The 14,686-nt window shown below is 61.8% G+C and overlaps 2 protein-coding genes across 2 annotated transcripts; both read left to right on the top strand.

The window, feature by feature from the left end:
* The first annotated feature begins 1,283 nt into the window (after window positions 1-1,283).
* Window positions 1,284-5,081, top strand: LOC131403320 (small integral membrane protein 24-like). Its single transcript, XM_058537580.1, has 4 exons — window positions 1,284-1,357; window positions 1,658-1,763; window positions 1,985-2,050; window positions 3,984-5,081. Exons 1-4 carry the CDS (start codon window positions 1,291-1,293, stop codon window positions 4,117-4,119), a joined length of 375 nt encoding a protein of 124 aa, XP_058393563.1. The 5' UTR covers window positions 1,284-1,290; the 3' UTR covers window positions 4,120-5,081.
* A 651-nt stretch (window positions 5,082-5,732) lies between these two features.
* SMIM24 (small integral membrane protein 24) lies at window positions 5,733-8,542 on the top strand. The gene is made up of 3 exons (XM_058537727.1): window positions 5,733-5,854; window positions 5,936-6,047; window positions 7,605-8,542. The coding sequence occupies exons 1-3, from the start codon at window positions 5,776-5,778 to the stop codon at window positions 7,705-7,707; spliced, it is 294 nt and encodes a 97-aa protein (XP_058393710.1). The 5' UTR covers window positions 5,733-5,775; the 3' UTR covers window positions 7,708-8,542.
* The last annotated feature ends 6,144 nt before the right edge of the window (window positions 8,543-14,686 follow it).

The following is a 14,686-nucleotide window of genomic DNA, read 5'->3' as shown; positions in this document are numbered from 1 at the left end:
CCAGCCTCCGCCGAGCCGCCGGCCATCTGTAAACCAAGAACGCCAGGGTTTAAAAAAATAATAATGATAGTAGCCAGCCCTTTTTCAGCACTTAGTATGCGCCTGGTGCTGCGCTAAATCAGCCTTTTGCACGTATCATCTCATTTAACCCTCCGAGGGAGGACGGAGCCCCTGTTGAACAGAGGGGACATGGAGGCACGCGGCCCGGAGATGACTCAGAGCAGAGAGGACTCTTCCCGGAGAGGCCGGGCCAGCGACCTGCCTGGGAAAGCTGGGGCTCCCAGGGGCTTCTGCCCGCCTGCTCCGCCGGGCTCCCCACCTCCAAATTGTCCCCACCCCCTCTCCCCCCTCATTCGGATCTGCCTCTGGGGGTCCTGACTTCCCGACGAGCCCCGGAGCTCCCAGCGGACGGCCCTCCCTTCTGAGCTTTGCACAGCACACAGTAGGTGCTTCATATATGCCTGCCCGGCTGGTTGAAGTGAGCCTGTCCTGAGGCTGGGGCGCCTGAACTCTGTCACTCTCTAAGTGGCCCAGCTGCACAAGGGTCGTAGTCAGACCTCAGGAAGGGAGGAGGGGCCAGGTATACAGTAGGTGCTCCATAAATGCACATACAATGACCCCCAGCATCCTCCCAGCCCCCAAGGGCGCTGTGGGGGGTCCCCCCCCATCCCAGCCTTCCTGCCACGTGCCTGGACTGTGGCTGTCCCGTGGCAGCCGGGGTGGGGTCCCCCTTGGCCCGGGCAGGGTCCACCATCTAATTAACCCCGGGATCAAGGTTGACTGGCAAGGGAGTCCCTCCCTTCTTGGCCTCGTGCCCACCCCGCGCTGGCTGTGGGTCCCCAGGGGTCGGGGAGCCGGCACGAGGCAGTCTACGCTGGTGGTGAAGGAGACAGGGTTCAAATTCCAGCTCTGGCTGTTTCTGGGCGCTCCCGGGCCCCTGGGCTTCTCTGCACAAAGGAGGCGGCACAGTTCCGGGGGCCCGGGGCTGTCCAGAGAAGGAAATAACGATGCGTAAAAGCGCTGAGCCGGCCGGGAAGGCAGGGAGCCCGGGGACCCCGAGGCTGGGGCGCGCGCAGGGCGCGGGGGCGGGACTCCCGGGTTAATTGTTACCCCGGGTCCAGAGTCTGCGCTCCTGGGCTGGGAAGCGGGGAATGCCCCCCGGTGGGGGGGCCCTCGGGGCCCCGGCCTGCCCCGCCCCCAGACCCGCCTGCCGCCTTATCAGGGGCCGGACAGGGCGTCACCCACGACCCAGACCGGGACGCGCGCTCCGCTGCCAGCTCCTCCGCAGCCATGGCGACCCTGGAGACCCTGCTGGTGCTGGGCGCTCTGCTCCTGGCGTCCGCCGAGGCCCAGCAGGGTAGGCGGGGCGGGGGTGGCGGGGGCCGTAGGGATGGGCTGGGCACAGGTTCGCCACCTCCCCACTTTCCAGGATGAGAAACCGAGGCCTCTGATGAGGACGAGGCCAGCAGAGGAGTGGGGTCCGGCCCCTCTCGGGCGCCCCCTCCCTAGTGCCCCCACTCCCCTGGGCCTCCCGTCCCGTCCCCGCCCCCTCCTCCTCTGGGAAACCCAGCACCCTCCTCCCTCGGCCCTGTCCGGGGTCGCCCCCTCCCCTCCCCCGTCGCTGAGTCGCGCCTCCCCCACCTTCTGACGCCCGCAGAGCGACGCCTGAAGCCCTGGCTGGTGGGCCTGGTCGCCGTCGTGGGCTTCCTCTTCATCGTCTTCGTCCTCATGCTGGTCAACCGCATCTGGTGCTCCAAAGCCAGGTGGCAGCCCGCCTCCCCGCCCCCCGCAGCCACCCGTTCCCCTTCCGCTCCCCAAAGAGCTGGGCACCCCTCTCCCACCTCCTGACCCTCTCTGGTCCCTTCCCCCTGTCGCCTGATGTCCAGAGGTCTCCCCATTTCCCTGCTCCTCCTTGACCCCCATCCCATAGCCCAGCTCCCGCCCTTCACCCACCCTCACCCCTCTGTCTCCATCTCCTCTACAGAGCTGAGAAGCAGGAGGAGTCCATGATCGGAATAGAGAGCAACGTGTACCAGGAAGTGGACCTGAGGTAGTGCCTGTGTGTGTGTGCAGATGTGTGCGGGGGTCGGGGGTCTGTGTGAGCCCCCTCCTCGGGGCGGGAGGGATGAGTGTGCACAGATGACCTCTTTCTATCCTTGAGCACCTCAAGCGTGTTCCTGCCCCAGGGCCTTTGCACTTACTGTTCTCTCCGATTGGAACACCTTTCCCCGTATCTTCTGGCTGGCTCCTTCTCCTCTTTCGGTCCCTGCTCCGATGTGTCCTCCTCACAGAAGCCCACCCTGACCTCTGGCCTTCCTGATGCTCTCTGTCCCTCAGCCCCACTTGTTTTCTTTGTGGTCACCACTGGCTGAAAGTCTCTTAGTCATTTACCGGTTTTTCAACACTAGACGGTGGCTTCCAATAGGCGAAGAGAACTTAGCTTTGGTCCTGGCTGTCCCCAGTGCCCAGCACAGGGCCTGGCACACAGTAGGTGCTTAATAAATACCTGTTGAATGAGACCGTGGTGTGGGGTTGCAGGGGTGTCTGTGCACAAGCATGTGATTGGGTGTGGGTGACTCTCCTGGATGCGGTGTCTCCCGTGGTCACGACTGCTTCCAGACGTGATTCTGACGGCCAGCTCAGGGGTGTGGTCAGGGCTGGGGGCTCTTCCCGGCCAAGATCCCCACCTGAGCAAAGGCTTGGGGACGGGAGCAGGCATGTAAGAGCTGGGAGCAGACCACCCTGGCTGGAAGGTTCTCGGCTGAGCCCAACATGTGCCTGAGGGGGTGGGGACCTGACTCTGCTCTGTCTAAGACCCGGCTCAGCCCCAGTAAAATGTGATTTCTACTCCAGGATGTGCTGGAGGTTCTAGACCCCACCTGTGCTCCTACATCGGTAGCTTCCTCTCTGCCTTGTTCGTTCCTCCATCCAACTTGTATCCATCCATCCCTCCGTCCGTCCATCCCTCTATCCATCCATCCATCCATCCATCATCCATCCATCCATCCATCTGTCCATCTGTCTATCCATCCATCCATCCATTCCTCCTTCCACCCACCCACCCACCCACCCACCCATCCATCCATCATCTATCCACCCACCCACCCACCCACCCATCCACCCACCCACCCTCCCATCCATCCATCATCCATCCACCCACCCACCCACCCACCCATCCACCCATCCACCCATCCATCATCCATCCACCCACCCACCCACCCACCCATCCATCCATCATCCATCCACCCACCCATCCATCCACCCACCCACCCATCCATCCATCACCCATCCACCCACCCATCCACCCATCCACCCATCCATCATCCATCCACCCACCCACCCATCCATCCATCCATCCATCCATCCATCCATCATCCATCCACCCACCCACCCACCCACCCATCCATCATCCATCCACCCACCCACCCACCCATCATCCATCCACCCACCCACCCACCCATCCACCCACCCACCCACCATCCACCCATCCATCATCCATCCATCCACCCACCCACCCACCCACCCATCCACCCACCCACCCATCCATCCATCCACCCACCCACCCATCCATCCATCCATCCACCCATCCATCCATCCACCCATCCATCCATCTATCCATCCATTACTCATCCATCCATCCATCCATCCATCCACCATCCACTTACCCACCCACCCATCCATCCATCCATCCATTACTCATCCATCCATTCCTCCATCCACTTACCCACCCACCTATCCATCCATCCGTCCGTCCTCTCATCTGTCCATCCGTCCATCCTGTCACTCGTCCACCCGTCCACCCCTGGGGCAGTTGAGGCCCTGTCTCTGCCTTTGTGGAGTGGAAATAACAGGGCTGCCTCGTCAGGGCTGTTTTGAGGCTTCGACAGAGCTACTTTTGTAGAACCCTCGTCACAGGCCTGGCACCGGTTCAGTGGGAGCGACTCTGTTTCTTATTGGGGTCCGGGGCCTTTGTGTCCCTCCAGTAAAGAGGCCAAGAAGGGGAAGAAACAGAAGAAGGAGAAGAAGCCCAAGAAGAGAGGAGAGAACAACGTGGGCCTGGAGGTGGAGGAGAAGGAGGGGCCCAGCGACAATGAGAAAACCAAGAACACAGCCATGTGAAGACTGCCCGCTCGCCTCCTCCAGGCAGCCCCCCGGAGATGCCCCTTCCCCACCCTCTCAGCAGTGACCTGGACCTGAAGCCACCAAGATGACTCCCTCTGGGGTTGAGAAGACAGCGCCCACCCCTCAAGGAGAGCTCTCTGCGCCTCGCACGGTCCTTATGTATCCTCCTTCATAATTTGTCCTGCCTGGTGATTCTTCTTGCACTTGGAGAGCGTTCCTGGTTACGGAGAAACCCCCAAACCCCCACAATCTCATGGCCTCAGCTGCTTCAACCCGCTGCCTGACTTCTTTTCCCTCCGCCTGCTATCTATTGGCCAGAACCTCCTCCCTCCCACGCAGCCTCAGGACCAATACTGGTCACGGGCTCGGGACCTGCATTAAAGAATTGATAAGAGCCCTCCAGGGGCGCTCCTGTCATCTTTTGGGACTCAGTTTCCCCCGGGGGGAGGCAGCTTTTGGGGTTGGGGGCGATGCCCAGGCAGGTGTGGAAGATCCAGCCGGGCCAAGGCCCAGAGGCCCCGGGGAGATTAAACGCGCCCCAGGCAATCTTGATTTTGCTGCGCTGAGCCCTGGACTTTGAGCCCCGAGGGCCGTCTCCTGGGAAGTCCTTGCCCCCCCACCCCCGTGTTTTGGGTCACGTGACTCCGTTCCTGGGACCGGGGTCTGGAGGGTGGGGCGCCCGGGGCCCTTCACTATCTGGGGACCGGACAGCACTCTCTCCTCCCTGTTTCCAGCCTCCCCCCTTCTCCTCGCTTTCTCCAGGGCCCTGGACCTTACCCTGGACGGTAACTATTTCTTAAGGAGGACTTTGATAAAGGCTGGCGTCTGGGGCTCCGTTCCGCGCCCAGAGCCGGGGCTGGGGCTCCAGCCCAGAAGGCGGGGGGGCTTCTGTCCGAGGACACTTCCAGGATCGCCCACCAGGGGGCGGAAAAACCATAAATAAACTAAACGTGATAAACGCCCTAATCGATGTGCGCTGTGTGCCGTCTTTATCCTCTCAGTCTCCATCGGTACCTAATTCGTCCCATTTTCCAGCTGAAAATACTGAGGCTTAGAAAGAGGGGAGCCACTGGCCTGGTCTCCCGGCTGTTGTTGGCAGAGCCGGCACAGAGGGCCAGGCTGCCCAAAGGCTGGGGGCGCTTGCAGGCTCTGGCTAAGGTCACGTTTGGAGGTTCGCGTCCTCAGGATGGTGGGAGAGCGCTGGGGTGGAGGGTGTTCTTTCCCGTCCGTGGTTCCTAGCTGGGAGAGCTGTGTTCCTCTGCAGTGCTGTGTGGCCCCGGGGAGGTGGCCTGACCTCTCTGAGCCTCGAGTTGGCTCCTCTTCTGCAACGTGAGGACCCGAGTTTGAGGCTTGAAGGAGGCACTGAAGGGCCACTGCAAGGCCTGGCGCATAGTTGGTGCTCAGGGAATGAACCGCCCCCCCCCCCCCGTTTCCTGAGCCTCCCCCTCCCACGGCTCTGGAGTGAGGGGTCAGGGTGGACCTCAGGGAGACAGGGCGCTGGGATGCTCGGGAACCCGGGGAAGGGGGCCCACCCCCCACTTCCTGCGGCACCGGCCACGCCCTGCCCTGGGGTGCCCTGGGCAGGCCACTTCCTCCTCCGGCGGGGGCTGCACCCCAGAACCTGCTGGACGGGGGCGAGGACGGACGCACCCGATGAACAGATTCTGGACGACCCCCGGCCGGCTCTCCCTTCTGGCCGCTCTGGTCGCGCGGCCCGTTCAGGCCCAGCCCCGTAAGGCTTCGGGGGAGGGGGGGGCGGGAAGGGGGCCCCCGCCCCGCGCCAGGCCGCTGACCCACCCTGCCCCGCCCGCAGTGGCCCAGCGGAAGCCCTGGCTGGTGGGGCTGGGGGCCGCGCTGGCCTGCCTCTTCCTCCTCTTCGTCCTCGCCCTGGCCCACGCCATCTGGTGCCGCGGGTCCCGCGACAGGTGGGTGCCCCCCTGGCTGAGCCCCTCCCCCGTCCGAGCTGCCGCCCCCTCTCGGAGCCTCCCCCCTAAACCTCTCCCCTCGGAGCCCCACCCCCTCTACGAGCCCCGCCCCTCTCAGAGCCCCCCGCCTGAACCCTGCCCCCAAAAGCTCTCTCCTTGGAGCCCTTCCCCCAACCAGCTCCCCTCGGAGCCCTCCCTATAAGCCCTGCCCCCTCGGAGCATCCCCCCAAACCTCTCTCCTGGGAGCCCTTTCCCCTAAGCCCCGCCCCTCTCTGACCCCTCCTCTCCAAGCCACTCCCACCCGAGCCCCTCCCTCTAAGCCCCGCCCCCATACTAGCCCCGCCCATCTGAGGTCCTCCCCCTCTAAGCCCCACCCCTCTCAGAGCCAGTGGGTCATTCTTCCATTCAGAATCGGTGGGGGCCTCATAACCTCGCTGACTTCCTTCCTCACTACCTACCTGCAAAGTGAGGGTGGCTTCCTCCCGGAGAACATGTGTTTCACATGGGATCTGTGAAGTCTTTGTCCCCCCCCACCCCATCCATTTATCCATCCATCTAGTCACATCCACTTATCCATCTAGCCATCTACCCCTCCACCCATCCGTCCCTCCCTCCCTCCAGCCCAGCATCATCCATCCATCATCCCTCCCTTCCTGTCTGCCTCTCTCATCCATTCCTGCCTGTCCATCCCTCTGTCCATCTATCCATCCATCCTCCATCCCTCTATCTGTCCATCCATCCATCCATCCCTCTATCTGTCCATCATCCATCCTCCATCCCTCTCTCTCTCCATCCATCCATCCATCCCTCTATCTGTCCATCATCCTTCCCTCTATATCTCCATCCTCCATCCCTCTATCTCTCCATCCATCTTCCATCCCTCTATCTGTCCATCATCCATCTCTCTATCTCTCCATCCTCCATCCTCCATCCTTCTATCTTTCCATCATCCATCCCTCTATCTCTCCATCCATCCCTCTATCTCTCCATCCATCCCTCCATCATCCATCCTTCTATCTCTACATCCATCTATCCATCCATCATCCCTCTATCTGTCCATCTATCCATCCACCATCCATCCCTCTATCTCTCCATCATCCATCATCCATCCTTCTATCTCTACATCCATCCATCTCTCTATCTGTCCATCATCCATCCATCCATCCACCTTCCCACCATCCGTCCACACATCCATCTGTTCCTCTGTCCCATCCATCTGTTCCTCTGTCCCATCGACTCGTTAAGCTATGCCCCCATCAACCTCTCCATTCCCCCGTCTCTGCCCATCCACTCACCCCCAGTTTTGAGACCCCGGAAGCCCAAGAGACCAGACGTTAAGAGCAGGTTTTGGCTTGTGTAGCTCAAGCGTGGGCTTCAGCACTTCCTTCCTGTTCACACTGGGCAAGTGTCCTCACCTGTCTGCGCCTCAGCGTCCCCTTCTGTACAATGGGGACAACGAGGGTGTGGGACCCAGAGGTTCTGGGAGGATTGTAGGAGGACTGGGGCCCTGTAAGTCCTTGTTAAGTTTGGTTATCTGGGCCCTTCTTGTCTCCACAGTGACCAAGAGAAGGAAGAGGAGACTGTGAGAAAGGAGGAGAAGGAGGAAGAGGACGACTGGGGGCTGGAGCTGGAGGAGAAAAGAGGAGCCTGCGGACCATGAAAGAGCGGCGAGCTTCTCCACCTGAAGGCTTCTCGCCCCGCCTCCTCCAGGCAGCCCCCAGGGATGCCCCAATGCCTCCTCCACACCCTATAAGCAAAGACCTGGTCCTGGGGCTGGGGAAGTGCCTCCATCTGGGATTCGGGGTAAAGTGTCCCTGGATGAAGGGGGCTCAGGACCCGCCCCGAGTCCCTCTTGGAAGTCTCTTTGCACATTACCTGGTCGTTACATCCCTCTTCCCGGGCTTGGTCCCCACCTGATCATTCTTCTCCAGCTTGGAGGGCACCCCTGGACAAGGAGCTCCCTCTATCTCTGGGACTCCCCACTGTCTCATCTCTCTACCCACATTGCCTCGCAGACATCTTTTTTTACCCGCTGCCTGATTTCTTTTCCCAGCTCTGATTTCTAAGAGCGAAGAAATGGGGAGAGCGAAGGTGGGGAGACACCGTGCAGACGGTTCTGCCTGTCTTTGCAGGCCCCGGGCCACTCCCCCGCGCCTCCTGCAATCTTGTTTCTGCTGCCCCTGAACGTGAACTGGGACCTGGCTTCCTGGGAGACGACGGCCCCTCCCACCACGTGCTGAGTTTTGGAGCACTGTCTTGAAGCTGCGACTCCCAGGGGCTGGGGTGCGGGCGCCGAGGGTGTGGGGTGGTGAGGGTGCACAGCATCGTCACCCCCTCTTCCCGTCCTGCCTTCCTGGAGGCGGCTCCACGGAGAAGGAGCTGGAGTCCCAACTTCCTTGCTGTGTGGCCCCAGGCAAGTAACTTAACCTCTCTGTGCCTAAGTGTCCTGTCCTATAAAAGGGGAGGATAATAAACAGATCCTTCGTAAATTGTCACGAGGATTAAATGAAATAATGTCTACAAAAGTCCCGAGCCCAGACCCCAGAACTCAAAAGGCATTGAACAAAATGTCATTTTTTTGTTATGCTGAAATGGTGCTGGTGGGGCGGGGCGAGTGAGGCCCCCCCCTTCATACTTAGGGGATCCCGAAGGTCAGAGGGTGTGTTTAGACTGCAGCTCTGGGCGTGCAGAATGCGGAAGAGTCTTCTGTCCCGTCTCCTCTGCGAAAGGTCTGGGGGTGCAGGTGGGGGGCGGTGCTGGGGGGAAGGGCAGGGAGAGGGGAGGGGCTGTCTGGACTCCACTCTGCGCAGGGGCGGGACTTCCCCGCTAGGGGAGGCTGCAGGGTGTAGGGGTTGTCACAAGCCTGCCTCCCTTTTATGGCATTAGGTGGGGACAGGGATGGCAGAGAGCCCCGCTAAGCCAAGAATTGCTTCACCCCAGGGACCCTGGAAAACACTGAGGCTTTCTTGAGATCAAAGGCCAGATTGCCCCCGACCCCGCCTGAGCCCCTCACCCCCAGATGCACCCCCCTCCGGACTGAGCCCCTCACCCTCAGATGAACCCCCCTCCGGACTGAGCCCCTCACCCCCAGATGCACCCCCCTCCGGACTGAGCCCCTCACCCCCAGATGCACCCCCCTCCGGACTGAGCCCCTCACCCTCAGATGAACCCCCCTCCGGACTGAGCCCCTCACCCCCAGATGCACCCCCCTCCGGACTGAGCCCCTCACCCTCAGATGAACCCCCCTCCGGACTGAGCCCCCCACCCCCAGACGCACCCCCCCCTCCGGACTGAGACCCCCACCCCCAGATGCACCCCCCCCTCCGGACTGAGCCCCTCACCCCCAGATGAACCCCCCTCCGGACTGAGCCCCTCACCCGCAGATGAACCCCCCTCCGGACTGAGCCCCCCACCCCCAGACGCACCCCCCCCTCCGGACTGAGACCCTCACCACCAGATGAACCCCCCCTCCGGACTGAGCCCCTCACCCGCAGATGCACCCCCCTCCGGACTGAGCCCCTCACCCGCAGATGAACCCCCCTCCGGACTGAGCCCCTCACCCTCAGATGAACCCCCCTCCGGACTGAGCCCCTCACCCTCAGATGAACCCCCCCTCCGGACTGAGCCCCTCACCCCCAGATGCACCCCCCTCCGGACTGAGCCCCTCACCCGCAGATGAACCCCCCTCCGGACTGAGCCCCTCACCCGCAGATGCACCCCCCTCCGGACTGAGCCCCCCACCCCCAGACGCACCCCCCTCCGGACTGAGCCCCTCACCCTCAGATGAACCCCCCTCCGGACTGAGCCCCTCACCCCCAGATGAACCCCCCTCCGGACTGAGCCCCTCACCCGCAGATGAACCCCCCTCCGGACTGAGCCCCTCACCCCCAGATGAACCCCCCTCCGGACTGAGCCCCTCACCCGCAGATGCACCCCCCTCCGGACTGAGCCCCTCACCCTCAGATGAACCCCCCTCCGGACTGAGCCCCCCACCCCCAGACGCACCCCCCCCTCCGGACTGAGACCCTCACCACCAGATGAACCCCCCCTCCGGACTGAGCCCCCACCCCCAGATGCACCCCCCCCTCCGGACTGAGCCCCCCACCCCCAGATGCACCCCCCCCCGGACTGAGCCCCTCACCCCCAGATGAACCCCCCTCCGGACTGAGCCCCCACCCCCAGATGCACCCCACCTCCGGACTGAGACCCTCACCACCAGATGAACCCCCCCTCCGGACTGAGCCCCCACCCCCAGATTCACCCCCGCTCCGGACTGAGCCCCTCACCCCCAGATGCACCCCCCCCACGGAGTGAGCCCCCACCCCGTAAAAGAAACTCCCGCTAGTGGCCCCTGTCCCGCTGCGGGTGGGGCTGGACCGCGGGGATGGGGGCGCGGGTGGGTGGGCGCGCGCTGCCTGCTGACCGCCCCTCCCCCGTCCGGGACCCGGTTTCTGGGTCCAGGTCCTCCGTCCTCCCACCAGGGGGCGCCGGAACCTCGCCGCTGAGCGCAGACGCGCCCACCCCTGTTGGGGGCGGGGCCGGGAGGGGAATGTGTTGGACGTGGGGGGGGCCTTTGCTCCCGCCCCCCACCAGTGTCTCCTGTGCCCGTGACGTGTCAGCGTAGGCGCGCCGTGCCTGGGTCCTCGTGTGTCTTGTCGCCTCTTTGTGCCTCATTTGCCCCATCAGTCAAAAGGAATATAAGCGTCCCTCCTGGGTGGGCTTGTGGGATGGAAGGAGCCTGTGCAGCAGAGAGAGCTTTGCTTGCCCATCTTGGGGTCTCCTGAGGGTCTGGGGGGCTGGGAGGACGAGCAGGGGCTCTGCCTGGGCAGGTGGGGATGAGAGGTGTTGGGACCAAGTCAGGGCCCCTCTCTTCTGCCCACAGCCCTCCAGGGCTCCCTCCTCGGGGGAGAAGCCCAAGTCCTCCCCGCGGCCCACCAGGCCCTGCACAACCTGCCACGTCTCCTCCCTGTCCTCCCTCTGCTCCAGCCACAGGGGCCTCCTCGCTCTTCCTCCAACACGCCAGGCCCGGTCCTGCCCCAGGGCCTTTGCACCTGCTGCGCCCTCAGCCTGGAATGTTCTTCTCCCAGATTTTCAGGGGGCTATTTGTCTCCCTCTGTTCAAGACTCTGTTTAAATGTTACCTCCTCATGTGAGGCCCACTCTCCTATCCCCCACTTTGCTTTCTTTGTCTTTCTGGCACTTCCCTCCTCTGACAGATATTTCACTTATTTTTATTGTTTCCGTCTGTCTTCCCGACTTGGAACTGGACGTGCCAGGAAGGCAGGTCATCTGGGGCGTTTGGTTCCCTGCTGTGTCCCCAGATGCTCAGGAAATCTTTGCTGAGTAAATGGGAGTTTGCCAGATGGACAGAGAGAGGGAAGGCATTCTGTGCATTTATGGAGCACCGACTGTGTGCCAGGCCGTCCTTGGAGCCGGAATTCGGTGTCTGGCACAGAGTGGGTGCTCCCTAGGTGCCTGTGGAATTTGCTGATGGAAGACCCTGGGGAGTTCCGACCCCGGTCGGGGAGGGGCCAGGCTGGGGGGAGAGGGGAAGGCTTCCTGGAGGAGGAGGATGTTGCTGTAGGACCTGCAGGGTCCGCGCAGATGGGGGAGACGGCCATGAGCAGAAGGAAGGGCAGAAGCAAAGGCTCGGGGGTGTGAAATGGCCCATCCTGGGGGGACGAGGGGAGAGGGCTAGAGCCACCAGGGCCATTGGCCCTGCGGGGACCCCAAACTGAACGGCCCCCGAAACACAGAAAGGACCCAAGACAGCCAGAAAGAGTCGAAGCATAGTTTGTTTAATTTTTATACATTTTTTTCTTTTTTCTTTTTTTTGCCTTTTATTGAATCTTTTATGGAACCCCCCCCTTTTTTTTTTCATTTTCATTTTTTTTTTTTTGCATAGGGAAACAAACAAACAAAATAATAACAGCCAGAGTCACTTTCCGTAAATGGTACTTAGGTAGGCGCGGCGGCGAAAACCGAAATGACTGCGTAATATACAAGGTTATGATCGGAGTACGATGTGGGGGCACAGGGCGGGGAGCCGGGCGGGGAGGGGGGGAGGCCGGGCCCGGGTCTGCCCCGCTGTCCCCTTGTCCCCCACCCCGTCCCCACCCAGGGGGGGAGGAGGAGGAGGGGGAGGAGGGGGGCGGCAGACCCGGCCCGCACCGCCTCCCGACTTGGGTTTGTGAGGATGGTGTGTGTGTGTGTGTGTGTGTGTGTGTGTGTGAGATCCGGTGTGTGCGGCAAGCAGAAAGCTAGAAACAAGAGTAAACTATCCTGGTAATATCAGTAAAATACAAAATGGGAAAAAAAAAAAAAACCCTCAAAAAATATCTCGGAGGGAAAAGAAAAGCAACAGCAACACCACCAAAAAACCTGAGAGAGAAAAAGAAAGAAAAGGAAAGGAAAGAAAGAAAGAGAGAGAGAAAGAAAGGAAAATGAAGCAAGAGGAAAAGAAGGAAGGAAGAAAAAGTAAAGGAAACAGGAAGGAAAGAAAGAAAAAAAAAACAAAAAACAAAGGAAAGAAAGAGGAAATCCAGAGAGGAAAACGGGTCTCTCCCTTCTCCCCGCAGCCCCCAGGCCGTGTCCTGTGCCTTGGATTCTCTGCTCGTCCATCCCCCCCGAGGGGTCCTGGGGGTGGGAGGGCGGGCAGCTGGGGGACCCCCAGACTCGAAGGGGCTTTGGTTTCGGGGGCCTGGCTGGGACCCGAGATGGGAAGATGGGGTGTTGGTGCATTCTGAGAGCGGGCTTTGGGGGTCCCGGCAGGAGGGGGGCCGGGGCAGCTCCCGTCCCGTGCGGTGGTCCCCTTCTGGCCCACAGGTGTGGATAGAGGGCTCTTGGGGGGGGCGGTGGCTTGGGGGTGCCTGACTTCCTTGCTCTCCCGGGGCCCTTTCCTGCTGGATCCCGTCTCCTCTTTCCCGAGGCCCGGGGGCCCCCGGGGAGTGGGGGACGAGGACCCCAAAGCCACACCAGCAGACTTGCGAGGCACTGCTCGGGCAAAGTCTGTTTTGGTATCTCTGGCGACAAGTCCCACTGGTGTCGCTTTGGGGCTGTCTCCCCGCCTGGCCCGGGGAGGGGTCGGGGTGGGGGGGCCAGCTGGGACCCCACACGCCCTGAGACGCCCGAGGATGGCTGGCTGGGGGAGGCTGTGTCCGCCTGGGGCAGAAACGGGGAGGGACGGGAGGATGCGTCCGACACCCTCCGGGAAGAAAAGTCGAAATCAGAGTCTCAGAGAGAGAATCCAGGCCAAAATAAAAAGTAGCCACGGTATAATCTGTATTACAAGAAAAAACTCCAAAATTATATATATATATATGTATAGTATAGCCCTGCACTGGAGGCCTCAGTACCGCTGGAGAAGCCGGAGTTGGGGGGTGGGAGGGGGTCCTGTGTGCTGTCTCTTCCGGAAGGGCTGGACGGTTGGCCCTGGCCCCACTGGCCAGTCCGCCTGCCCCTGGAACACTGCTGCCTCTGGGGACAGATAGAAGGTTCCGGAACAGGGAGGGGATGCTGAGGCTGAAATTGTCTGCTGCTCGGGGAGCTACAGCAGCCCCTCAGGTCTCCTTTGGGGTTCCTTTTGGGTCTGATTGTCTAGTTCCGGGTGGAGCTCTGGGCTCAGAACTGGGCCAGGACCTGGGTTCCAGAGCGGGGGCACGGGGGACCCCTCCACACCTCCCCCTCCGTCCTGGCCCAGTGCCCTCATCCAGGAGAGGAACGGGGGCCATCTGCATGTATGTGGGGGTCTCCCTATTCTTTCCACAGCATGGCTGGACCCCGGGGGGCAGGCTGGGGGGCTTCGCGAGGGTGGGGACGGACGGTGGGCGCATGGAGGGGATGGGGTTTGCGAAGATGTCAGTTTCATACATGAGAAAAGAAAACGACCCAACGCCCTGTCCCCTCCCCACTCGGGTCACAAGCCCGAACAGCAGAGGGCCAGGGGTCTATCTGCCTTATTCTGCCTGCGGGGACCCTGGAGCTCTTCCGAGAAATGGGAACACACAGCCCCAAGATAACACGCTTCCTGGGAAGGGCTCATGACCGCACTCAGCGTGGGGCCGAAGGGGCCAGGGAGGGGGTGCTGTGGGGGCGGGCCGTGAGGGACACGACGGTCCCCACAAAGCCCCCAGGGAGGGGTCCCGGGAGAAATTTCCTCGCCACTGGCGGCTCCCCACTTCCCCGGGGGGGTGGGGAATAAGACCCAGAAAACGGCCACTTGACAAGCGCCCCGCGTGGCCCTGGCTGCCAGGCCGGGGGGCAGGTCTTACGGGCCGAGGCGCGGTCTGGGCTCTCCCTGTCCCCAGGGGCTCACTGCGGGGTCTTTTTGGAAGAAAACGCTGGATGGGCGTTAGGATGGCAGAGAGGCCGGGACCTTCTGCGAGGCCCACCCGCTCTGGGGCAATTCTGAAGTCTGACTTCGGGGGGCAAATGGATGGGGACCGTCCGCCTGGGGTGTCCCCACAGGAGGTGCTCGAGGGGCCCAGGTGGGGGCCGGAGGTTGGGGAACCCAGCCCTTTGGTCCTCCCCGCCGGACGCCCCGCCGCCTGTCTGCTACTTTGGTCGAGTCTTCGAGGCAAAGAAAAAGAATTAACAAAAAGGAAGAAAGATAAAGATAGGAAAATAAGAAAAAATAAAATG

The sequence above is a fragment of the Diceros bicornis genome, unplaced genomic scaffold (assembly GCF_020826845.1).
Source record: "Diceros bicornis minor isolate mBicDic1 unplaced genomic scaffold, mDicBic1.mat.cur scaffold_67_ctg1, whole genome shotgun sequence".
Taxonomy (NCBI): Eukaryota; Metazoa; Chordata; class Mammalia; order Perissodactyla; family Rhinocerotidae; genus Diceros; species Diceros bicornis.
Note: the sequence above shows the minus strand (reverse complement) of the source record. Positions and strands in the feature narration are given on the sequence as shown.